Here is a 27,361-nt window from a genome sequence, read left to right on the forward strand (position 1 = left end):
TACTTTACCAGATCATGATCAGAAATGCTGAAAATCTTTTTGAAGCTGCATTGAAGATTTTGGTCTTTTATCTAAGAGCAGTGGACAGTGACTAAGAGGTTTTTCAGCAAGGGAATGATGTGATCAGATTGGTATTTTATGAAGATATCTCTGACTTGGAGAAGAATTACAGTGGGAGAAGCCAGGAAAGGAAGGAGAGAAACTACATAGGAAACCTTTGCACTAGTCCAAGTGGGAGATGAAGATAGTTTTGATTAGAGTGGTCATTGGAGATAGAAATAAGTGGAGGCTTTTGAGATACTCACATTAGGTATTATCAGTAGGTTTTGGAGATTGACTGCATTTAGGGCATAAAAAATGGGGATGTAATAAAGAATTTAAATTATATTCAGTTTATTGTTAAAAATTAGAGGATCAAGAGTTTTGTAAACTCTGGAGATGTGGCTCTCAATTTTTTTTTTTTTTTATTTATTTGACAGAAATCACAACTAGGCAGAGAGGCAGGAAGAGAGAGAGGAGGAAGCAGGCTCCCCATGGAGCAGAGAGCCCGATGTGGGGCTCAATCCCAGGACCCTGAGATCATGACCTGAGCCGAAGGCAGAGGCTTTAACCCACTGAGCCACCCAGGCGCCCCTGGCTCTCAATTTTTATTTAATTTTTTTTACTGTTATATGCTAAGGAATGATACATACCTTATTCGGTAGCATGAAAAATTCTTAGGTCAATCTATTTGCTGTCCTCCATCATTGGATCAGAGGCTAGATGAAATGTATCACAAATTAAGTTATTTTCCTGTAATAAAAGTAATCCTATTTTCTCAAAATTGTGTTAACATATTTTATAATCTGTACAGTGGTAAAGACTTAAAGGGTAGAATATTTTTAGACTTCGTTATTTTAAAGAAAGCCATCCATGGTGTAGTAGTATTTTTAAGTACACCCATTTAGTTATGTGTTAATAAAAAATATTCTTAGTTATTTCTGTTAATTTTAATCATTTCTGTGGTAATATTTCAGTAAATTTAATGGTAGCACACAAAAATATTTGTTAAACACTACTAGACCTAACCTGTTTTCAGGAAGTTTGAGTGATTTTTTTTTCCTTAACGCTACAGCCTAAAACCAATGTCATTTTAAAATTTTACCAATATTTTTCATGGTTAGTAACTAAGCACTGCAGTATGCATGTATGTCATGAGCTGCTGCTATATGTAACACAAAGTAGGATACAGAGTTGTTTTATTCAGTTCTTCTCAAGACTTGGAATTTGGTGTAGTTTAGTTAAAAATTACTAGGGAATCAAGAAACTGACTTTAGGTTTTAGTTATGAAGTTTCCATTTCAGCTTATCTAAGTTACTTAACATCATCTTTTCCTAATTTTCACATCAATTAGAGAGGTGTACTACAATGCAGTTTGAAAGATGATAGTTAAAAATTACCCCAGGAAATCTAAGGTTATGCAACAATTCAGTCAGAAAAACAATAATGTTAGAAGCAAAGTGGATGAAGTTACAGAAATTTCAATTTACAAATTTGGTTTATTTTTGTGTCGTCTTGTGTTAGGCCGAATGGCACCACCTGTAGATGATCTTTCTCCAAAAAAAGTTAAAGTTGTTGTTGGAGTATCTCGTAAACATTCAGATAATGAAGCAGAAAGTATAGCAGATGCACTGTCTTCAACCTCAAATATTTTGGCTTCTGAATTCTTTGAAGAAGAGAAACAAGAGTCTCCCAAGTCAACATTCTCTCCTGCTCCACGGTAATTTTCTCTTAGCCACAATTTCTATAATCATCATTATAGAGCTTTGCCAGATTATACTTGGAGATCTTCAAAAACAAGTCAACATATTTCTTAGGAATCTTTCTTTTGAGAAAGTAATTATACCTTCTTAAACAATAAACTAATTGAGATAAAAGAATAAGACTCAATTAATTTAGAGATTTGAGTCTGTATGTGGGGACTTGACATTAAATTCTGTTTAATTAATGTTAGTCCCAAGAGGCAGGAGATAGCAATTTAAGAAAAATGGCTTGTACTTCTTTGTGTCTTCATCTAAGCCAACCCGTGAAGGATGATTTTGAAAATGCAACCATGTAAGGTAAATATAAATAATTTTTTATAAAAAGTGAAAATCTAAGCTCTTTAATCAATAGTCTACATATTTTGGCTTTCTTGACATGCTAAAATAGAAATAATTGATGACTTAGTAGAAAATGGATTTATTCATGAGCAGATCTTTAAGGCTGAAAATTTTTAATGTCATGTTTTAGTTTAGAGATGCCTGGAACTGTTGAAGTTGAGTCTACTTTCCTGGCTCGATTAAACTTCATCTGGAAAGGATTTATCAACATGCCTTCTGTGGCAAAATTTGTTACCAAAGCCTACCCAGTGTCTGGTTCCCCCGAGTATTTGACAGAGGTACTGTGAACTTTTTTGCCCTTTTCTGCTTGGACTGATGGATGTGTTTCTAAAAGCAGTAGGGAGAAAATAATATTACGAATAATAAAGATACTAAATGATAAATTTATTTTCATTCATAAGAAAAATAATGATAATGAATGACAGTGATTTTTTTAAATATTTTATTTATTTGATAGAGAGAAATCACAACTAGGCAGAGAGGCAGGCAGAGAGAGAGAGGAAGGGAAGCAGGCTCCCCACTGAGCAGAGAGCCCGATGCGGGGCTTGATCCCAGGACCCTGAGATCATGACCTGAGCCAAAGGCAGAGGCTCTAACCCACTGAGCCACCCAGGCGCCCTGAATGACAGTGATTCTTAAACCATTCAATTAATGGAACTGTGAGTTCATAAATGGAGTTTATGAACTGTGGATAACTGTGTTTTGAAAGTTTTAAACCCACATGCCCTGTACTCTAAAATGTGCTTTCCTTTATAAGAGAATTAAAAAGTAATGAGAGTCTACTTGGATTACTTCAGTTTTTCTTTAAATATAGATTTGATAAAATATTGACCTACTAAATATGGTCTTGAGTGTTAGCCTGTCAGGAAGATTTTTCCTTGTGGATAGTTCTTCTTATTCTCCTGTTGCTTATGTTTCCCCAACTGCATGACTACAGTTCTTACTGTCTTTCTGCGAATGAGATATAGGTTATAGTTGAAACATTACAGCAAGTTGACAATCTCATGAGACCAGTGACTGTAGTTCCTGCAGGTACCCTGGGTTTATACCTGAAGGAATAGGAAGGAACTGTTACGTAATATTTATGGAAAATAAACAGTTGGACTATTATATTATGATAAATTAGAAAAATGCGACATTTTTGGACTATTTTGAAGAAAGTTGTATTTTTCTGTGTTTATGCAGAAGGAAAATAAATCATGTGTACTATATTTTTGTTGAGGTTATATTTTCTTTATGTTCATATCTAACATTAACTTTTGCCATTCATTCTCAGTCTGCTGACCATGAAGGCAAAAATTAAAAAAAAAAAAATTGTTTTTTTCCAAAAGCCTAAATTGTATTATATACCTGTTTTTGTTTTTTTAAGACTGACCTAAACTTTACTTTTCTTTGGCTGAAATTAGTTTTTTTTTTTTAATTTTTATTTTTTAATATTTATTTAATAAAAAATTATTTATTAGAGAAAGTACATTTTAAATTTAAAAAAATATTTAATATATAAATATTTATTAGCGAGAGAAAGCACAAGCAGGAAGAGTGACAGAGGGAGAGGGAGAAGCAGACTCTTCATGAGCACAGACTCCATCTCAGGACACTGAGATCATTACTTGAGCCAAATAAGGAATTGAGCTACCCAGGTGCCCCTAGGCTGAAATTAGTTTACATGTAATGTGGCTTAACTAATGCTGACCGGTTTATTTGTTTAGCATTATGTTTTATTAAACAACCTAATTATTACTTTTATATATAGTTTGCTTGGCAAGTAGTATTTTAGAAACAATTGATTTTTATAAGAGGAAAATTAAATGGACCCATGTTCTTCTTTTTGAACAAATCTATTTAAAAATGTTGTCTTTGGGCACGTGGGTGGCTCAGTTGTTAGGCATTTGCCTTCAGCTCAGGTCATGATCAGGTCCAGGGATCAAGCCCTGTATCGAGCTCCCTGCTTATCGGGCAACCTGCTTCTCCCTCTCTCACTCCCCCGCTTGTGTTCCTTCTCTCGCTGTGTTTCTCTTGTCAAATAAATAAAAAAGGAAGATGAAGTCCTAAACAATGGAATTTGATTTTAAACAAAACTTTTCCTTTCTGAGCCAGTTTCTTTGTGGTTGCTTTCCCAAATTCTACCTTCAAAAATAAGTGCTTTCCACTTATTTTTAGTTTAGGACTAAAATCCCAAATAAATATTTAAAGCAATTAATAATTTAAATAAACATAATTGAATTTAATATCAATTGCGCTTTTTGTGAATTTTCTCAGCTTCTTAGAAAAATAGAAATTTACTGATTAGTTTTAAATATTTTCAATTACACAGTTAATTGATTTTATGTATAGTCATCTATTTTCAGAAAGATTCTACCGTTTAAAAAATGAATTTGCATTATTACAGTGTTACTCTCTACTGTGTAAAAATATGCTCTATAATTAAATTTAATAACTTCTGAAATCCAGCTGTTAATGATTAAATGATATCCTTGCTCATTATCACCAAGAAGAGGGGGCAGGATAGGAGGAGGTTTGAGAAGAAAAACAATATCTCTAATATTCTGAAATCTGTTGTATTCTTTCTGGATTGTCAGTTTGTCATATGCTTGCCATACCCCATTATGGTACCTGTCTTTCCTGCTGAGAACTGACATGACCTCAGATTCAATCTCAGTGGTATCTTGGGTACCCACTTTAGTTATTTGGAGTTGACATTTGAGGTAAAGCCTGATTGCTACCCCTGTACTTTCTTATGTTCTGTGATACAATTTTTTTTATTTACTTGTTTTTTATTACCATTTCAAATTAGTCTTAGAGCTAAATTTAAGTGAATTATGACTGTTATATTCTGTATATGTTGCTTAACTTCATTTTTTTACTGTAGGATCTACCAGATAGTATTCAAGTAGGTGGCAGGATATCACCTCAGACAGTTTGGGATTATGTTGAAAAAATTAAAGCATCAGGAACCAAGGTAAGGAAAATGTCTTAAGTTATACCAGCATGAGAGAATATTTGAAAAGTAAATCACTGAGAGTTCTTTATACAGGTTACCTTGAGGAAAGGAGCCAATACAAATTCTAAATCTACATATTACACCTAATATAACTGAACTAAATTACCATTTGCTAAGGCTCAAAACATCCCAGCATTCCTTTTGTGGGTTTTTCTTCCTTTCTGGTGTGCTTTCTTAGTGATATCTGTGTCAGTGTTCTGGAAGACAGGTTTTAGAATTAAGTATTGAGATTCCTCCTGGAATTTTTCCTTGCTTTGATTATAGGCATTTGTTTACTTAGGGTATAGACTAAGTTGCTGCAAAAAGAGACCCTAAAAGTATAGTGGCTCAAAGAATACAGAAGTTTATTATTTATTTATTTATTTAAAGATTTTATTTATTTATTTGACAGAGAGAGAGATCACAAGTAGGCAGAGAGGCAGACAGTGAGGTGGGGGGGGAGGAGGCAGGCTTCCCGCTGAGCAGAGAGCCTGATGCAGGGCTCGGTCCCAGGACCCTGAGATCATGACCTGAGCTGAAGGCAGAGGCTTAACCCACTGAGCCACTCAGGTGTCCCAGAAATTTATTTTTTAATAGGTCAGTGGTTCAGAGTAGTTCTGGGCCTCTGGTTCTGTAGGATCATTTGGGGACCAGTCTCTTACTGCTTGGCTGTTTCCCAGAGTGTTACCCTTATTGTTCAAACATGGTCAAAGCTGACTTATCAACCTCAAGTGGAAGAATGAAGAATGCCTGTCTAGTTGTTTTAAAAGCAAGACCTGGAAATTTTTGTTACCATTTCACTTCCTTCACTTCCTCTAAATTCCATGGGCAAGAACTTTTTTTTTTTTTTTTTTTAGATTTTATTTATTTATTTGACAAATAGCGATCACAAATAGGGAGAGAGGCAGGCAGAGAGAGAGAGAGAGGAGGAAGCAGGCTCCCTGCCAAGCAGAGAGCCCGATGTGGGGCTCGATCCCAGGACCCTGGGATCATGAACTGAGCGAAAGGCAGAGGCTTTAACCCACTGAGCCACCCAGGCGCATGGGCAAGAACTTTTTAGGAACGTAACCTTACGTAAGCTGTTTAGGAGGCTGGGAAATGTAATCTCTGGAAATGTTGTCTCTATTAGATGGTGATGTGCCCAGCTAAAAGTCTTCTTTTTGTGATAGGAGGAAAGGAAGAGAATAGATAGTTGGTGATAATTAGTAGCCTCTATCACAATATTATTTTTTTCTTTTCTATTTTTTAATCATTTCTTAAACTTGTAGAATAGTATGCAGAAAAATTTACTTTAGAAGAAATTCTTTTTCCCTCCATGGATGATAGTACCTAGCATATTACAGGCATTCAAAAAAGTAAATAAGGGAACCTTAATTTTTTATCTTTTTCTTAAGATTAAATATGTCTGGTAAGATTAGAAATAATTCAAAATGGATGATTTCAAGCTAAAAAGAATATATATTTTTCAATAACTGATTTTAGAATTTAAATTGATACAGTGTTAGAGTACAAATAAATTTTGAAGCACTATTGAAGTGTTATAATACTTATTTGCTATTACTTTCTCATGATAGTAAAAGTCATGGGAAAGCATTCAGAAGGTGCTACCCTTGGCCTTTTTGGGACTCGCTCTTGATCTATCCATGTATTTCTGCCTAGCATTTTATAGTACACCTCCTTCCTGAACTGATTGAAACACTATAATAGTTGGTACCTCTAAAAGAAGACAGTTTAGATGACCTTTTATAAGAGGCAGAGCCGAAGTTTAGCTCATTTGTACGTTTCCTTTAGGAACTTGAATCAATTTAGGCTTTGTAGCAGTTCTGGCTCTCTCCTTCATGAACAAAACCTTCATGAAACAAAACCTAGAACCCAGAGGCACACAGATAAGTTCCCAAGTAGCCAAATGAGTCACAAAATTTATGGCCTTCGTGTATTTGAGTTCTGTCACCCAGCCTCTTTTATTTCTAAATCCAGTCCCTGTAAATGGGATTCTCAGTGGATTTGAGAGTTTTTGTGTACATGGAAGGGTGGTGGTGGTAAGTGATATTAATTTTCAGTATGCTGAAAACACAGGCAGCCCTTTTTGAAGGTTATAACATATTAATATAAATACATATAAACATAAATGAGGAGATGGTGTAGACACTGAAAGACTTGGGTTTAAATATATTTTCTGTCACTGAAAATTGTGTCACTTTGAGCAAATTAATTACCTTGGGACCCAGTGTCTTATGGGACACCTTCAGATGAAACAAATGTATCAGTGGATCACCAAAGATCTTTTCCCATGAGTTGCTTCTCTTTACTCTTTTTATCTGCATTTAAGTTGGTATAAATCATGTTATTTGGTAATCATCATTATACAGTTTACTAGACTATTACTAATTGGGAAATGATATTTAAAACCAAGGTGTTCTTCAGGTTATTGTTTTCAATAATCATTTATTATTTTCTTGAATAGGAAATTTGTGTGGTTCGCTTCACACCTGTAACTGAAGAAGATCAAATTTCTTATACTTTGCTGTTTGCATACTTTAGTAGCAGAAAGCGCTATGGAGTAGCTGCGAACAACATGAAGCAGGTTAAAGATATGTACCTTATCCCTTTGGGTGCTGCAGATAAAATTCCACACCCTCTTGTGCCTTTTGATGGACCTGGTAGGTACACATTTTAATACTAGAGTATGAATAAAATAAAGTGGGAGGTGAGACCAGAGCAACAAAATGGAGACTGCTTTCTTTCTCAGGTTCCAGCCCTCTAGAGCTGACTTGACGGGCAAGCCCTATGCAATAGGCTGTAATAAGCTGGATGCTAAAATGTACCTTTATTAATGGTTGAAAATGACTTTAAAATTTTTTTTTATTTTTATTTTACTTAAAAAATTTTTTCTTAAACATTTATTTAACATGGTGTGCACGCACACAGAAGCTGGGCAGACAGGGGAGGGGTATGGCAGGGAGAGGGAGAGGCAGGCTCTCAGCCGAGTAGGGAGCCCAGCATGGAGCTCGATCCCAGGACTCTGGGATCATGACATGAGCCGAAGGCTTAACCAACTGAGCCACCCAGGTGCTCTGAAAATGACTATTAATTGATGCTTTTTATTTCACACAGGGCTTGAACTGCATAGACCTAATCTATTGTTGGGCTTAATTATCCGTCAGAAACTGAAGCGGCAACATAGTGCTACTGCTAGTACTAGTCATATTGCTGAGACTTCTGAAAGTGTACCAGTGGCTTTGCCACCTGATAAAAAAAGTAAAATAGATGTTTCCACAGAAGAAACACCAGAGGAAGAAAATGACTTTTTTAATTCTTTTACAACTGTATTGCATAAGCAGAGAAATAAGCCTCAGCAAACTCTTCAGGAAGACCTTCCAACAGTAATTGAACCTTTAGTGGAAGTCACCAAACAGGAGCCACCAAAACCTCTAAGATTCCTTCCTGGGGTATTGATTGGCTGGGAAAATCAACCTTCTACCCTGGAATTAGCAAATAAACCTCTTCCTGTGGACGATATACTTCAGAGCCTTCTGGGCACTACTGGTCAGGTATATGAACAGACTCAATCAGTGACAGAACAGAACACACTCAAAGAAATTCCATTTCTAAATGAGCAGGCTGACCCCAAAGCAGAGAAAATAGATAAAGTGGAAGCAACTGATGGTGAAGCCAAGGAGCTAAAGGTTAAAGCAGATGATCTTTCAGAATCTACAGGTAATTCAGTAGTAGTAGGAGAAGAAACATCAGTAATGGGGTCTTCTTCCATTTCTCCTGGACCTTTGACGAGTCTTAGCCTTAGAGGTAAGCCACCAGATGTTTCTACAGAAGCATTCTTAACAAATTTATCAATTCAGTCAAAACAGGAAGAAACTGTGGAGAATAAAGAGAGAACATTAAAAAGACAGCTGCTGCAAGATCAAGAGAATAATTTGCAAGATAATCGGACTTCAAATACTAGTTCTCCAGGCAGGTCTAATGTAGGAAAAGGAAACATAGACAGTAATGTCAGCTGCAGTGAAAACCTTGTTGCTAATACAACAAGATCCCCACAGTTTATCAACCTGAAACGGGATCCTAGACAAGCAGCAGGACGAAGTCAGCACATAACTGCTTCAGAAAGCAAAGATGGAGATAATTGCCGGAATGGAGAGAAACACACCCTGCCTGGTCTCTCACACAAGGAGCACTTAACAGAACAAAGCAACGTAGAGGAAAAGTTGTCTTCTGTGGAGAAAAACTCATGTGTTCAGCAGGGTGATAATTCAGGGGTTGCACAAAACTCACCGTCAGTAGAAAACACACACTCTTCTCAAGCAGAACAAGCAAAGCCCTTACAGGAGGATATTTTAATGCAAAATATTGAAACCGTGCACCCATTTCGAAGAGGATCAACAGCAGCATCATCTCATTTTGAAGTTGGAAACACGTGTCAATCAGAATTTCCTTCTAAAAGCATCAACTTTACTTCCAGAAGCACCAGCCCCAGAACAAGTGCAAACTTTTCACCCATGAGGCCACAGCAGCCCAACCTTCAGCATCTCAAGTCTAGTCCCCCTGGATTTCCATTTCCAGGGCCTCCTAATTTTCCCCCACAAAGCATGTTTGGATTTCCACCACATTTACCACCCCCTTTACTTCCCCCTCCAGGGTTTGGCTTTGCTCAAAATCCCATGGTTCCCTGGCCACCTGTTGTTCATCTGACAGGCCAGCCACAACGTATGATGGGTCCCCTTTCACAAACATCAAGGTATATAGGTCCACAAAATTTTTACCAGGTTAAAGACATTAGGAGACCAGAAAGGCGCCATAGTGACCCTTGGGGAAGGCCAGATCAACAGCAACTGGATAGGCCATTTAATAGGGGTAAAGGAGATCGACAGAGATTTTATAGTGATTCACACCATTTGAAAAGAGAGCGACATGAAAAAGAATGGGAGCAAGACTCTGAAAGGCATAGACGCAGAGACAGAACCCAAGACAAGGACAGAGACAGAAAAAGCAGGGAGGAAGGGCACAAAGATAAAGAGAGGGCACGGTTATCACATGGTGATCGAGGAGCAGATGGAAAAGCAAGCCGGGATAGTAGGAATGTAGACAAGAAACCAGATAAACCTAAAAGTGAAGACCATGAAAAGGACAAAGAACGAGAGAAAAATAAACATAGAGAAGGAGAAAAGGACAGAGATAGGTACCATAAAGATAGGGACCACACTGACAGAGCTAAAAGCAAAAGGTAAAATTTGCAGGCTGCTTCAAGATTACATTTAAATAACTGAAATGTTGTATCTTAAAAACTTTATGATTGCCTGCTAGGATTGTGCCATCTTTTAAATTTTTAATACTGGTGGTTTGCAAGAACAATGAAATCTGTGTGTTGGTGCAGAGTGCTCTCTGTACCAGTGCCCATCATCCTTTCTTCATACCAACTGTCCCTAGTTCTAGGAATTTAATATTTTTAAAAGTTTTACATTGCTGTATATTCAAAGATTTGTTTTATTAATATGCAATAAAGGCTTAGAAATTTTAGTTTTATTCCTTACTTGGTAAATATGGTTAACTATGGAATATATTTACTGCCTCTAGTGAATGTCCTTTATATAATGACTAATTTGAGAGTAATGTGTGCTCTGTAAGTTTGTTTTAAATTGCACTGTTTTTAAAGAAACTGTAGAGGAGCAACAGAAAGCCAAGCAACTTCATAATCAGATTATATTAATCATTTAGTTGAGCAGTTTTTGACTAAGAATCAGACGCCCAAGGAGTACTTTTATTGCTTTAATCTGCACTCATTGAAGGCATTTATTACCATATACTACAACTTTGTGGTAGGCCATTTTTTTCCTTTTCATTTTTGGCTCTTTGGAAACTTGAATACTTAAGCTTGTACATGATCTTGTGTTTTGCTATCCTTTTTACTGTAAAATGTAAATATTTTAAGGGATATTTTGATTCTAAATATGATAAAAGAATTTCTCACCTATTTTGTGTGTGTGATTTGAAATTCAGTAGTAAAAGTATTTCTTCTTTAAAGCTTTATCAGATACTAAACTCTTTTTCTGCCAAGTACACACAGATAATAGCTCTCTACGGTAGGCAGTAGATGAGGGGAAAAACAATTCTGTCATGGATTACAGGCTATTGAGATAAATCATAGGGTTCTAAAAAGGTTAGAATTGAGAACTACCAATGAAAAAGTGTGTAGGTATAACACAGTGTTTCTGGTTTCTGAAAACTTGTATAACATCAAAATTTTTGGTACACTAATCATTACAGAACTTTAAGAGAAACGTGTGAATCTCTCTGTAAGTTGTGTATTTAACTCTAATTTGTTGATGGAGACAGGGGTAACTATAGTTCTGAATGCTAGTTTTGCTTGAAATAACACAGAGGTGGTTGTTAATCCAAATTTAAGTTTATTCACACTCTAAATTACCTACTGTATTGCTATAATTTAAAGCAATGCTAACACTTGAGACCAAAAAAGAAAGAGGGGCGAAAAAAACTGGTGTTTTTGCTCATCTATATTAATGAAGGAAAATATAAATCACTTCACAAAATTAAAAGGATAAAGTTTGTTTTCTTAAAAACTCTAAAGGTTACAGTTAAAAATAGCTTTTGAAATTTAATCAGCTTTGCTAGTCTTACTGGAGAGAAAAGGGTATAAATTCAAAACCAAATATTTTGTCTAATTTGCAATAATTTGCAGCCCTTTTTTTGGTTATTCTTATCCTCTGAAATTAATCATCATAAAAGTTCTGAAATAGAGGACTTGTATTTAAATAAAGTGTTTAATTTTGGTCTACTTTTCTTTTGGAAATTAACTTATTAAAAAACTAGTCAGTTTGTAAATCAAACCTAAAGTCATCTTCTGCACTATTATGAAGAAATTATTTTCAGGGTTTTACTTAAAAAACCCCCAAAAACCTCAGACCAAAAGTTAGCTTTTTGATTTCACAGATGTATGTTGTTAGTAAGTCTGCTTTCTCTGATTTATCCAGTTGTGGGGTTGAGCAGACACTGATTTTTTTTTTTTTTTTTGCAAGGTACAAGTAAAGAATGGGTTAAGCAATGGAAGAAAGTCATTTAGTTTTTGATTACTTCCTAGTGGTTTCTTGTATATATTATTGCAATGCATGCTTTAAAGTTCTTTATATATCACTGGAACATGATACATTCCACAGAGGCCCCTATTAGTAGTGGTGGCCATCTTCTGGGATTACAGGTCTAAGTGTTAGATCCAAGTCTGTTGATCCCTCACTGACTGAAATATTGTGGAGAGTGGGCAAAGTATAGGCATATTGACAGGTTTTAACTTAAGAGGAAAAAGGGGAAAAGAAAGGTTTTCAAGGAGAAGTAGATCCAAAGACATTCTCAGTCTTTCTCACCTATAACTAGCCTTACTTAAATGTGAGTTAAATGAAGTTCATCTTTATCCTGTCTTAAGGAACACTTGCTCTTTAAAAACAGTCTGATGCTTTTTAAATAAATTTAGATCCATCCTAAGATGGTTTATACATACCTCTGTTAAGTAAAATGTACCAGGGTGTCTCGGTACTTAAAAAGTCCACCTCTTGTAATTCTTCTGGCAATAAGAAAGCCTCTGTGAACCCTCTGTATGTCAGACCTTTTGTTGGGGCATGTTAGATAAGCCTTGGTCAGCCCGAAAGGTGAAGACTTACCTTAGAGGTCTCTTGAGGAAATTTGTACTTAACACAGATTTTAAAACTTGCCCAAGGTTAGACTGCTACTGTCAGAACTGAATTCTATCTCAGTTCTAGTTTTCTCCCAAGTTCTATGTGCATGCCTGTTGTATGAGAATTGAGAACAGGAGAGAGAGACGAGAGCCTGATCCCTATATATCCCTTTCATATCCCCTTTCCTCTCTATTGCACCAACCTGTCTGAAACCCTTTATTGAACAACCCAACTCCTCAAAGTGAACAGAAGACACAAAAACCTGTGTGATTCCCTTGTATAGATTTGCAAAGTTTATATTCACTTCAAATCCTAATTCCAAAGTCTTACTTTCTATTGCTTGTTTTCTATTGCTGCTGTGACAAATTATTCAAAACCTAGTGGCTTAAAACCACACAAATTTATTGTACATTTCTGTAGATCAGAAGTCTGAAGCAGTTCTCAGCAGGCTGAGATCAAGAGATCAGAAGAGTGCATCACTTTTCTGGAAGTCTTAGGGGAAAATTCATCCCCCTTGCCTTTTCCAGCTTCTAGAGGCCACCTACTTTCCTTGCCTCATGGCCTCTTCCATCATCTTCAAACCCAACAACGTGGGCTCAGTCTTTCTCATGTTGCCATCTCCAATTGTTTGATTCTCTCTTCCACTTTTAAGAGGTGTTGTGATTACATTGGGCCCACCCAGATAATCCAGGATAACCTTCCTATTTTAAGATCCACTGATAAGCAACCTAAATGCCATCTGTGACCTCAGTTCCTTTTTGCCATATAACCTACTTACAGGTTCCAGGGATTAGGATGTAGGCAACTTTGAGGGGCTATTCTACTTAACACAATTATTGACTTTTTAATTACAGCAGCTTATATGTGGGTGAACTAAGTTTTTGGAGTTTTAACAGATCTTAAGCCATAGTAAATATGTCTAAGAGTTAAGAAAAATATCAGTAACAGAGAAGAAAATGGAATTGGCAGTTTGGCCACTTGGCACCGGTTATGTATATGTGTTAACAGAGAAAACTAGTTAACTGGTAAGTTTAAAATCAGATGTTTTAGTTTTTTCATAGCTTTTTTTAAAGATTTTATTTATTTGACAGAGTGAGAGAGCACACAAGCAGAGGGAGCAGCAGGCAGAGGAAGAGGGAGAAGCAGGCTCCAATGTGGGACTGGATCCTAGGGTTCTGGGATCATGACCTGAGCCAAAGGCAGATGTTTGACCTACTGTGCACCCCACCACAAGATGTCCCAGTAGCTGTGTTTTAAAGATGAATATGAATTAAATGCATTAGGAGAGCTAATGAATTAGCTAATGAAACTAATTATTAATTTAGTTTACTTAATTTTAGCATTTAAATATACCATTTGCACTCTTCCAGCCTCATCCCTTTAAAGCATTGGTCAGGTTACCACTTAACTAATGACAACAAAGGGCAATATATACATAATCAACTACGACCTTTGTCTTCCAAGCAAATCATGAATAGAATTGGTTATTTCTTTTAAAAAGGTGCCAACCCTGATTCTTTGGTTCCTGCTTTATTAAGAATTTAAGTAATTCATGTATAAAGCAATACTAGGTTTGTAGCTTAGAAGTGTCTTGAAAACATGAGTCTACAGACTCAGAAGAGTTGGGGGCCCAGGTCATGATCCTAGGGTCTTGGGATTGAGCCCACCCCGGGCTTCCTGCTCTTCCCTCTACTGCTGCCTGGCGCTACCCATGCTGGTGCTCTCTCTCAAATAAATTAAAAAATAAAAAGGTAAACATGGCTACAACCTGGCTTAGTAGATAGTTCACCTTTACTTTAAAACATGTTTACCTTCAACACTGTTTCAGAGCATTGTAACATTTATAATAAGGTTATCTTAAAGGGTTTCTGTATCAATTTTTATTTTGTGTTGAAAAAGCATATCACAGGAATTTTTAAACACTGTCATCCCAACGATAGCAAAAATGAATAATGGTGATAATTCACCACATGATAATTTTAGATTTTAAAGGTAAACTTTTTTTTTCACCAAATCATCTTAACCCTCAGGGGATTGCTAGGTAGCAGTTTTAGGTTCTTATTTGGTACTAGATTTTTGGAATTAAATGGTGAGCAGTCCCGTTAGCCAGCTTCCCATCTCTTGGAGCTTGCAGTGTGGTATAGAAGACAAATGGTCACATCTTTTTTTTTTTTTTAATTTTTAATATTTTATTTATTTGACAGAGAGAAATCACAACTAGGCAGAGAGGCAGGCAGAGAGAGAGGAGGAAGCAGGCTCCCTGTGGAGCAGAGAGCCCGATGTGGGGCTCGATCCCAGGACCCTGGGATCATGACCTGAGCTGAAGGCAGAGGCTTTTAACCCACTGAGCCACCCAGGCGCCCCAAATGGTCACATCTTAATGTAAAATTGGAGCTGTCAGAAGCAGCTCTAAAGCAGTAACTCTCACACTTTGGTTTCAGGACCCCTTTACAAAATTAACTGAGAACCCTAAATATTTATGGATTATATCATTTAGCAATTTAGAAATTAAATGTTACAATTTTTAAAATATTTAACAATGATCCTATTATGTTAATATAATATTTGTATGAAAAATAACTCTCACTAATCTTAGTAAAAATGTCATTGTTTTCATTTTTGCACATCTCCATAGTCTGACTTAACACAGCTGGATTCCCTTACATGCCTCTGCATTCAGTTTTGTGCAATATGTCGTTTTGTTTGAAATACATGAAGAAAATCTGACTTCACATGGAATTGTGATTGAGAAAAGAAGTACTCTGGGGATCCCCAGAAAATTTATGGGCTTTCAGGGTCTGCTGAAATGTTGGGAAGGGTGTAAGGATAGTACTTTGCATTTATTTTGAGGGAATATGTGGCCTACTGTGATAGGGTGTGTGGTTCATTGAAGCTTTGGTAGCCTTACATAGAACAGCTTTCTTACCTGTATACATAAAATATATATCTTTGAAGTTAGATCTACTTATCAGCCGTCAAAACAATTTAAGAGCAGGTATCATTATCTTAATATCACCAAAGTTAAATGATACAATCCAAAACAAATTTGGGTCACAGTTTTTCAGCAAACACTGGGCAGTTTTCTTGCATGGTTTTTGTTAAAAAAAAAAAAAAAAAACTACTTTGGATCAATATGTAGACATTCTGCAGTTTTACATTATCTTTGTTCACACACGTTTTCTAATGTTAATATACTTGGGGACAATTTGTGTCCCACTTAATGGTGCCAAAATTCTTCACTTTAGTTCTGGGGCCCTCCAAGGGCATCTACAGCTTTCTGATTGCAATGGTGTGGCAAACACAACCTCTGCCCCCCAAATCTAAAATCCTTCAAATGATAAATTGCTTACCTGGTTTCTTTGTATAGACTGGGAACTGCACAGGCAGATCCTGCTTAATAGCATTGAGAAGTTAACCATGCACCAGTCCTTTTACTTGTAAACTCTCTCCTCCGTTTAATAAGATGTGTGCTTTTCCTTTCAAACGTCTACAAGTTGCTTATTAAGATTTTTTTTTTCTCCACATAGTCCTACCTATTAGTGCATTGTGTCCTTTGCTTGCTTTGTGTCCAAACTCATAAATATTAAACTCTAAAAATCCTAAATAACAACAGCAATAACTACTTTCCCCATCCGCAGTGGTGGAGTGGGATGGGGAGAAAAAATTCTATTCACAAGTTTATTAATAAATGGTGGTTGGGTAAAGTGGACTTTCACAAGTTATGCTTTTCATGGTAGAGAATCAATGGCATTATTCAGAACTTGCTTAATGCCCAATTGTGAGAACACTAGACTTGAAAAGTTAAGGGTGAATAAAGTTTCGTTTTTATATTTGATGAGTTAGAGAAGTACCTGGTTTAAAAGGTCAAGTAAGTCTGTAAGGTTTGTAACAACACACAACACAAGTGTTTGCACTATTCTTTTCTCCAGAGGTAACTATTTTTTTATTCTTTTAGCCATTTCTTAGGATGTTTGCCTTCATATTTGTAACATGTTATATGCTAAAAAAAAAAAAAATTGCAAAAACTATGATTGTCTTACTGTGGAAGATAAGTGTTGAATCCTCACCAGCCAACCCTGCCTTTCTCCACCTCTGCCTTCTTTTTGTTTAAGTCCATACTTAAATTTCACATTATTTCAATTATGTAAATATTCATAACTGAGCCATGAAATATAATATAGTTATATTTTTAATATAATTTTTATTTTCCCTATGGTTATTTGCTTTTTCATTTGTTTTTCTTTGTATCATTTATCCCACCTAAATTTTATTTAAAAACAATTCACAGATGTGTAAACACTAAATGGGGTGAAAACTTTGGAATCAACATATTTACAGATATATTGGATGTAGGAAAACAAATCGTTTCCTTAGCTATATTTTATAAACTTATAGAAAAAGATGTGTAGCATTTAGACTACAGTGTGCCAAAGAAATGACTATCTGAAACAACTACATTTACACATACATTTTGTAAATTAAAATCACAAGTAATAGTTTATATAATTAATTTTGTTCATCTCCATTAAAGACACTGTATCCCTCTGATTTAATTAGCTCAATTTTTTTTGAGTCCTGAAAAAATACATCTTTAATTTTGCCTACAAAAGCTCTTTTAAAAATCTCTCGAGTCACATTATTTACCTTTTGGTCATATTCAAAGCCCCCTAGATAACTAATGCCATCATAGTTTAGAGCAACAAATTTTTTGTGGGGGTCAATATCCTCAGAGATGATTAGATTGTCATCTAGGTAGGCCTTAATAAGAGTCTGATTTTGAATTACTCTTACATGGTACCATTTATTGTGACAAAATGTGCCATTGTTATAGGTCATAGGCACAGAAAGGCTTTCTCCTAAGTTAACTGCTATTTTCAAGGACTGATTATGGAGACCAACTGCCAGAAAATCATTTTCTTCATTTTGAGCTTTTCCTATCCATACAATTAAGCCTTCTGTTTCAGTAGTACTGAAATTTAAGGATATAGTAGTGAACTGAAGGTTTCTCCTTCTGTAATCTGGATCAATGTATTTAATGTAAGAATTACCCATAAATTTTGCAGTTGAAAATGAAGTTTTGTTTTCACAGTACTTTCCCACCCAACCCAAAGCACACAAACAAGTGTAAGAATATGACTCATCAGGTATAGATAGAGATTGGTGAAGACAAAGATTATTCAAACAATACATAGACCGGTCACATGTATTTCCAGCCCAATGTGGCAAACATCTGCAAGAAAAAGTTGTGCCATTTACTACACATTCACCCCTATTTCTGCACACATTGTACCCACAGGGTGTCCCATCACAGTCACCTACATTTGAACCTCCTTTTGCTCCTAATTCAGTTAGTTGTAATACTCGATTATTTATAATAACTTCTCGGACACAACCATAAAAACCTATAGGTTCACTTGCTATTGACATAGGATTTACAAGATTTAAGGATGACACTCCCCCAATATAGAAGTCAGTATTTGTGTCCAGGGAGCTCATTTTAGCATTGGCTTTTTCTGTTACATTTATCCCATCCAGATCCAGGTAGCCTTCCGCACCAACTCTTCCTGGTTCAATCACATGCCAAGTACTTCCATTAGTCGTTACTTTCTGGAGAGTTTCTAGAATGATAGTTCCGTCACCAAGGTTGTAGCGAAATTGAACAGAACCATTTACTAAGGAGATACATAAAAATCACCTATTGAGAAAGAAAACGAGTTAATTAGTAACGGTAAAATGTTGCTGCATTAAAAACTCTTGCCCTTTGGCCATTTGAGTAAGCTTTGGTTTTGGGAAAAAAACAATAGTCTTAATCACAATAATGTTAGAGAATTTTGTTTCCATTTACAGATAAAAATATATCTGTATATATTCGTACATACATCTTGTATTATTCAGGAATTGGCCATGTAAGTTTTTCCTCGTTGTAAATATTTCACACTGAATGAATGTATTGTGGTTCTTCAGTTAAAGTGAAGCTTTCCTTTCATGATTTTATATGGTTAAGGATGAATGTGTAAAAAGTAACTTAGATGTGTTACTCCAAGATGCTGATTCTGTTTTTGAGATTGAAGAAGTAAGCAAGAGGATTAAGAGCAGTTAATTCTGAGGCTATGAACACCTCTTCTTACAGTGTATGCTCCCCAAAGTTTCAGCCATGTCCTCCGCGTCGGGTTCCGTCTACAACTACACAAATCCTTAGCTGAGATCTCCGCTTGGATGTTTTAAAGGCACATCAAACTCCAAAGTTCATATTTCAGTTTGTGAACTTCCTCCCACACACCTGGCATCTTCTGGTCTTTCCAAACCCAGTGAGTCACTCCCTCGTCCTCCAGTTCTTCAAACCAAAAATTTAGTTTGATCATCAATTCCGTATATTTTTTTGTTCCACAATAATCAGTCTATCAAAGATAGGTCTCTAATGAAACAGATTTATCAACATTTTGGTTCGCTGTAAACCTCTTATTCTGTCTGCTTACGCCACCTTTATTAGTTTTACTGTCATCTCCAGCTTAATTGATTGCTAGAGCCTCCTCACTTCCTTTCTATTGATTTTAGAATCTACACTGAAGCTAAAATGATCTTTTCAAATGAAAAGATCCACCTTTTAATGGCACTCATCGGTGTTGAGATAAGAGCCTAAAATCCTTAACATCTATAGAACCTCGGCGGGTCCCTTGCCCCTTTCTCTAGATTTATCTGGAGTGTATTCTCCCCTCTTCCTCTAATCCCTATACTCCAGCAACACGGACCTTGTTCTTGCCTCAGAATCTTTGCATATGTTGTTTTCTTTTTTCTTGGAATACTCCCTCACGTCCCCATTCCATCTCACCTAGGTGATGACTACCCCTCAGGTCAGAGATCAAATGCCACTTCTTCAGAGATGTGTTCCTTGATTCCCCCCGAGTTGGTCAGGTTTGTTTCTATTGGTTCTTTAATTGCACCATGATTCCCTCCTTCACAATATTTATCTCATTTTAAAATTGTATTGTCATCTGTGAACAAATCTGAACAAATATGATCCAGCATATGTATGAAATTGCAGTGAGGCATTCAGATGAAAAGTAAATGCAACTCGGTGCCTAGCAAAGAATGCAGCCCTTCAATGTAAGACTGTTTTAAGAGGTTAGCAAACTATAGAAATACCTTCCTCAAAATAGCATTTTTTTCCCTAACATTTCACAACCATGTTTTCTTTTCTTATCCAAGGAGATTTCTTGGCACATGCTGCTCTTCCTTTTTTCCTTGGGCAGTGCCACACTGCTTCACTCTCCTCCTACAAATAGTGTCCATTCTTCTATTCATCCTTGTGGTCCACTTCAGACCATTATTCTAGGACAGTTGGGAGACCTAGCAATTCTACAGTCCTACACCTATGATTTCTGCTTGAGAAAACTATATGATTCCATGCAAAATATGGGTCTCTTAATCATTTTTCTTATAATTTCTAGTGAATATAATCTGTCATTACATCTGTGATTATTTGATTAACAGCTGCCTCATCCACTAGTTTGTAAACTTCATGAGAATAGGGTCTGTGTCTGATTTGGCCCAACAGTTTATCTCCAGTACCTAGCATAGTACCTGGCACATAATTAGATGCTAAATAAACAATTGTTGAATTAAGAAATCACCTTTGTGGGGCACCTGGGTGGCTCAGTGGGTTAAAGCCTCTGCCTGGGATCTCCTGGGATTGAGCCCTGCATCGGGCTCTCTGCTCAGCGGGGAGCCTGATTCCCGCCCCCTCTCTCTATCTGCCTCTCTGCCTACTTATGATCTCTGTCAAATAAATGAATAAAATCTTTAAAAAAAAATCACCTTTGTATAGTTGTGGGGTGAGATGATGCAAAGTATTTCTCAAACACTAGCTTGAGCCTGAAAGCAAGAAATATAACCTCTTTATCCTATAATGATGTACAAGTTTTTAAAAATCCAAGAAAAGGAAGAAATTCACTTTATTCATCTATTTTCTAACATGAATAATATTTTAAGTCTAAAGAGAGAGAAGCAGCATTTGCAAACTTTTAATATGAAAGAAAATTAAATGTGGACTGAATCATCTAAATTTTTGTACCATAAGAAACTAGAACAATGAAACATAATTGATACCAAGTTTTTAAAAATGTATAACACTCTGAATATACTTTGTGGACTGTAAGTGGACACAAAAATCTTCACAGTATTACGAAAGAACTTTCTCTTGTTACTTGTGTCGTAGAGCGTCCTGTAGTAAATTACTGTTACAGTGAAGGGCTACATTGGAATATAAAATATCTAAAAAAATGATTAGGAAAGCTAAAGATGTGATCTATAATATCACTGGTTAAGTTGTCAACTCTAAGAGCAGAGAATACTTCTGCCAAGGAAAGCTTTTTTTTTTTTTAAAGATTTATTTATTTATTTATTTATTTATTTTTAAGATTTTATTTATTTATTTGACAGACAGAGATCACAAGTAGGCAGAGAGGCAGGCAGAGAGAGAGAGGAGGAAGCAGGCTGTCCGCAGAGCAGAGAGCCTGATGCAGGGCTCGATCCCAGAACCCCGGGATCATGACCTGAGCCGAAGGCAGAGTCTTTAACCCACTGAGCCACCCTTAAGATTTATTTATTTGACAGAGATCACAAGTAGGCAGAGAGGCAGGCAGAGAGAGAGGAGGAAGCAGGCTCCCTGTTGAGCGGAGAGCCCGATGTGGGGCTTCATCCCAGGACCCTGGGACCATGACCTGAGCGGAAGGCAGAGGCTTTAACCCACTGAGCCACCCAGGCACCCCAAGGAAGGCTTACTTTAACAGTTTTGTGGGTATGTTCTTGTCTTGTGGAGAACTGACACCCCAAGAAGTGTTTTTCTTTTCCCCCTCTGTGTCCTTGGAAGCTAAAATTGCTGTTGTAACTGTATTGGCAGATTTTGTTATGCAAACCTTTATTTTAGTAGACTAGAACATGGGTCATTGCTATAGTCATGGGTCATGAGTGCAGAATGGCATTAAGGTAAGTATATGTTAGAAGTTGATCACTAGTGGACTAGTGGACAGTCCTTCTAAGAAACTGAGGTCATAAATGGAATGAACATCATAAATAATTCACCTTGGCTATTTAATGTCTATTTAACCATGTCTAGGGCCCTCCCTCCCTCATCTGTGCTGCCATTGCCTCCACCCCAGCCAGGCATCAAAGATTAAAGCAACCTTTTAGGACCTCACATTTGTAAAGGGACTATACAAGAAGTATATTAGGGAAATTTTATATACTTTGATCTCCCTAAGTATATGATCACTTTCCTAAGTGAAGGTAATATTAACTTACTTATCTTTTATTATTTGTTTGAGTATTTTTAACGTTACATCGTGAATGACCAGGCTTTTTTAAAAACATATTTTGTGAGGATTATAACTATATCAAGATGAATTCAGGCTGTCTGTGATTATTTGTGCTTAATATAATATTGGTAACTTTTTTGTATCAAAACACTTCAAGGTATGAAATAGTTAACAGCAATGGATAAACAGGTGTCAAGGGTATATTTCTTTAAAATCTCTTTCCAAAATCAGTGAAGATAATTTTGAAATCATCATTTTGTTTTAAATTTTATATTATTTGAGATTATTAAAATTATTAACCTCTACAGAGATAAGAGATACCTTAAAAACTGAAAATTAGGCTTTTCACATATGAAAACCTATTTGGTTGCTGATACCAATTTATTTTTTTACATTGTATATTTAGTGGGCATTTTTTTAGGAAAAGCTCCTCTCAGCAGAGAATCAGAGGGCTCAGTTAATGTTTACATCAGACATAACTCTTAAAGAAGGTACAAAGTACAAAAACATCACTTGTATTTTATGCAACTGTAAATAAATGAAATATACTTTACCACTTCATTACACCAACTGAACACTAATAAATAAGTAAATAAATGCTTTTCATCTGATAAATACCTTTAGGTTAACCTGAGTCTGGGAATGTGAAGCTTAGATTTTTAATATTTTAGAGTTTTCATGATTTGCTTACTTAAGTGTCAGATGTAGCACCAACCATGATACGAAACTGATACATCTGTTTTCATCTCTTTTTGTAAACAGTGTCTGAGTCAGAAAAAAGGAAAATCTTGACTGACATAAAGTGCCATTTAATAACAGATGTAAGAAAAATGTGCTTTTGGACTCCTATGTATATTAATGTGTATGAGCTTTTAATTTAACATACATAAACATAAATATGTATCTAGTGTACTAGTTATAAAACTACATTATGACCGTCTTCACCAGTACAGTACCAAATATATCCTGATTTTATTCCCTTAACCATACAAAGGCTAATCCTGAGTTTTTTAATGGGCAACATAACTAAAGTTGATTTTTTAATGTCTCTTGATTTAGAAGTAGAAGGTTTCTGTTTGTGGACAATTCTTTCATTTGACATTTCCACAGGGAGATTTAATCCTAAATTTAAAATGAAATAGAAAATCTCAGGAAAACAAATCTCTTCTAAGATATATTTTGTAGTACAATCATGTTATCTTTTTTCTTTAAGATGATCTTTTCTCCTTGAAATTATTTTGAAGGTATTTCACCAGTGCATTGAAGTGGAAACACTTTAGTCTAATTCTCTGATATTCTAATAATTTAGCAGCATATTAAGACACATTCAAAAGAGCTACTTAGATTAGATTGTGAAAATCAGGGTATCATTTGTGTTGGCTGTGGAAAACAAAAGCTGATTTAATTATTTCCCACTACTAAAATTTCATTTTCTGAGAAACAAGATGAAAGAAAAGCCAAATGTAAAATTTAAAAATATTTTTCAATAGAAATGTAACTATAAATGCAAATGTCTTCATCAAAATGCTGGAGAAAGATATATGAAAATGGAAATCAACAGTAAAGTAATAAAAACTCAAAAACAATTTTTTAAACTGCAACATACTACATGGATATTTTTATTCCATATTATTCTGCAGTAATTGTGCTACTTTAATAGTTAAAAATATTTTTATAAACTTATTTTGGAATGTGAATCCTAGGTTTACTATGTAGATAACATGTTGAATAACTTAAAGAAAATTTTTGGAGCTATAAATATGGATGGATTTACTGGAAATGTATCAATCGTGACTTCCATTCATTTATTTTTTATATATATATTTTGTTCCTTTTGACATAAAACTATTATACTTGGCTTCAACCTCTTTTGTGATGGGATTGTTATGCAGTTGAGAATATACTATATTTGGTTTTTGCTAACTTTAATTCTAAAGCCCTTGCTATTTTATTGAAATTTATAGTTAGAGAGTTAGTTCATAAACATACACTTGCAGTGATAACAGAACATATAAGTATCAAGTATTTACATATTTTATAGGCTCAGTGACTTAAAAAAATAAAAATACTCCATTACACATTACTTAAAAGACTACTGGGAATTTGTTAGGGTCCCAACCCCCTCCACCAAAAACATCCTGCCAGCTTTACCTGATTGTGCTTTTAAGTGTTGTGCAACATAAAATAAGATGCCATCTGCAGAAAGAGGCTGAAACTGCAATTGAATATGTGTCTTTTCGAATACGGAAGGAAGCAAAAGACATCCAGGATAATTCATGGCTTCTGAAAGATGGATCACTTATAGAAAAACTAAAAAAACAAAAACATGAGTTAAAAAAAGTCAGTATGGCTGATAAATACAGTAAAGTTACATGATTTTACCATTTAAGAACTTACCTTAATTTAACTTCCAAGAGTTATTCCTCACTAAATATATTGAACCATGGTAATAAATCTGTTCTAATCCCACTAACTGCAGGCTTTTTATAATGGAGCCAATTATTGAAAAGCCTTCTATTACTTGCGATAACTATGCTCCTTTTGGCTGGTGCTGTGTGCCACAGATCCTCCAGATTATATTATAGAGAGTCACAGATGCATAGATTCTGAGAGTTTTATTCTTATCTCAAGAAATAGAAATAGAAATTCTTGGGAATGCCTTGCCTTAATAATGCTTTAAAAAAGATGATTCCAAATATCAGTTTACTTGACAATAATTTAGATCCGTATCTCTTCAGAAAGTACTAACCTTTGGGTTTTCCTTCATGTTAAGTCTGAATAAATTCAGTTCAACATGAACTGAAAAAGAATCATTATATAGATTTATAGTCCCTCAGATATTACTTGTTGGTTCTGTGTGTTCATAAGAGGAAGAAGGAAAGTTCTGAACATTTGGCAGCTTTTATCTCTATAGAATCTATAGATTCTTTGTACCTCATTTTACAGGACAGTGCTTCTTAGTGTGTGTGTGTGTATATATATATACACACATACATACATGAATGAAAATAAAAAAGAAAAAATATGTATATTTTTTTTTTTAAAGGAAAGCCTGATCCTAGCTCCCCCAGAACTGAAGCTGATGATGTGGAGCACTCTATTTTTAGTAGACTTGGTACACGTGGGGGGTCTGTGCTGGTCTTCTGAGGGAGAGACTCACTGAGCTGGCTCACAGTCAGACCTGCCCTAGTAAAGATGACCCTGCTGGAAGTCTGGGAGTGGGGTTTGGTGTTAAGTGACCCCAGCCTCCACTGGAGGTGCTGTGTTTCTCTCTGAAGTCCAACAATGCCGGTGTGTTGGGGGCGGGGGGGAAAGAGAAGATAGTGGAGTGTGGAAGATGGCATCACCCCCCTTCTCATCCCTGAGGAAGGGGACTCATGGCTGCTGCCGTTCAGGAGGCCCTCATGGAAGAAAGAAAAAAATCTCCCCTCCCAGGGGATCCCCACACCATGGCATCTTGCACAAACCTTGCACACGGCTCTCTCTTCCACTCTCTCCCTGACTTTTCTCCATGAAAAGGGCTCCCTCCCCTTCACAGCACTGTAGCTCTTCTCTCCCCTAGTTCACATCTCCAAACCTTACATCTGCCATGTTCTCTCTGTCCAATTGTGCAGATTGTTTTCTTTTTTCTTTTTTTTTAATTTGACAGAGAGAGATCACAAGTATGCAGAGAGGCAGGCAACGAGAGAGAGAGAGGAGGAACCAGGCTCCCCGCTGAGCAGAGAGCCCGATGCGGGACTCGATCCCAGGAGCGTGAGATCATGACCTCAGCTGAAGGCAGAGGCTTAACCCACCGAGCCCCCCAGGCGCCCCTGCAGATTGTTTTCTTAATTGATTTCCTAGTTATTCAAAATGATTTGATGTTGATTTAGCTGCAATCGAGAGACAAGGCAAGCCCAGGGTCTCCCTACTATCCTGCCATCTTAACTTCTCCCCATGACCTTGACATATTTGAAGAATATTTTCCTCCTGTTATTTTTTTTTAAAAGACTGGTTTATTTATTTTAGAGAGAGAGAGAGAGCGAGCACATGTGAGTTGGGGGAAGCACAGAGGGAGAGGGAGAGAATCTCAAGCAGACTCCCAGGTGAGCAGGGAGCCTGACATGGGGCATGATTCCATGACCCTGAGATCACAACCTGAGCTGAAACCAAGAGTCGGATGCTCAACTGTCACCCAGGTTTCCTCCTCCTCTGTTTTTTGAAAATAATATTCATCATTTTGGGTTTGGCTGATATTACTTCATAATTAGATTCAGGTTGCACCTTCTTGGCTGAAATACATCATAGTTGATGATGAGTTCTTCTCAGGATTTCACATATGGAGATACACGATATCTTTCTGTTCCTCATTGGTGAAGTTAATTTGATTACCTTGGTAAGGTGTTGGCTGCTTTTTTTCTACTGTATAATATTCCATTGTACAATTGTGACTTTATTTTTTCTTGCAATGTGTATGCAGTCGGTGGGGAGATACTGTGAGACCATGTATATCTGCTATTCATCAAAACTACCCCCTAGATGTAACGTCCTGTAACTGATGTAACTGATGATTCTAGCCCAAGTAAGTCCTGACTTGGATGCAAAATGATAATTTTCCAGCCTACCAGTTTCTCCACAATTATGGCCTGGGTACTGTAGCTTCTCAACAGGCCCCTAGAATTCTCACAGAGGTGTGATGGTCCATTTGTTGTGTTAGCTTTGTGTCTGTTGAGGGAAGGAGAGTATGTAGCTTCCTATTCTGCCACCTTATTGACCTACTTCTCTGCTTTTAGTGCAAAAATTTCTCTTAGAACCTAAAGCTCAGCAAGATTTTCCTTCTGTGTTAAAAACTTCATCACCTCCCTATCTTGGATGCAGCAACTTCATTTTTTTTTAAATTTTCTTTTTAAAAATTTTTATTTATTTGCGAAAGAGAGAAAGCATGCATGGGCAGGAAGAAGGGCAGAGGCAGAGGGGGAGGAAGAAGCAGACTCCCAGCTATGCAGGGAGCCTGACACAGGCTTGACCCCAGGACCTTGAGATCATGACCTAAGCTAAAGGCAGACACTTAACTAACCGTACCACCCAGGTGTCCCTCCCCCCTTTTCTTTTTCTTTTTCTTTTTTTTTTTAATATTTTATTTATTTATTTGACAGACAGAGATCACAAGTAGGCAGAGAGGCAGGCAGAGAGAGAGAGAGAGGATGAAGCAGACTCCCTGCGGAGCAGAGAAACCGATGCGGGACTCCA

The 27,361-nt window shown here is 36.4% G+C and overlaps 2 protein-coding genes across 7 annotated transcripts in view; one reads left to right on the forward strand and one right to left on the reverse strand.

The window, feature by feature from the left end:
* PHF3 (PHD finger protein 3) overlaps positions 1-11,104 on the forward strand; it is an 88,155-nt gene extending 77,051 nt beyond the window's left edge. For all 6 annotated transcript variants that reach the window (XM_046004711.1, XM_046004713.1, XM_046004714.1 and 3 more), the window contains 5 exons: positions 1,564-1,759; positions 2,272-2,419; positions 5,011-5,100; positions 7,586-7,781; positions 8,236-11,104. In XM_046004711.1, the coding sequence (XP_045860667.1) occupies positions 1,564-1,759; positions 2,272-2,419; positions 5,011-5,100; positions 7,586-7,781; positions 8,236-10,361 (2,756 nt within the window). In that variant the 3' untranslated portion in view covers positions 10,362-11,104. The remainder of the gene's footprint in view (positions 1-1,563; positions 1,760-2,271; positions 2,420-5,010; positions 5,101-7,585; positions 7,782-8,235) is intronic.
* A 4,095-nt stretch (positions 11,105-15,199) lies between these two features.
* Positions 15,200-27,361, reverse strand: part of EYS (eyes shut homolog) — a 1,714,887-nt gene continuing 1,702,725 nt past the window's right edge. The window contains 3 exon segments of the mRNA XM_046006082.1: positions 15,200-18,513; positions 24,268-24,369; positions 24,371-24,482. Coding sequence (XP_045862038.1) covers positions 17,325-18,513; positions 24,268-24,369; positions 24,371-24,482 — 1,403 coding nt within the window. The 3' untranslated portion in view covers positions 15,200-17,324.

The sequence above is a fragment of the Meles meles genome, chromosome 5 (genome assembly GCF_922984935.1).
Source record: "Meles meles chromosome 5, mMelMel3.1 paternal haplotype, whole genome shotgun sequence".
NCBI classification, from domain to species: domain Eukaryota; kingdom Metazoa; phylum Chordata; class Mammalia; order Carnivora; family Mustelidae; genus Meles; species Meles meles.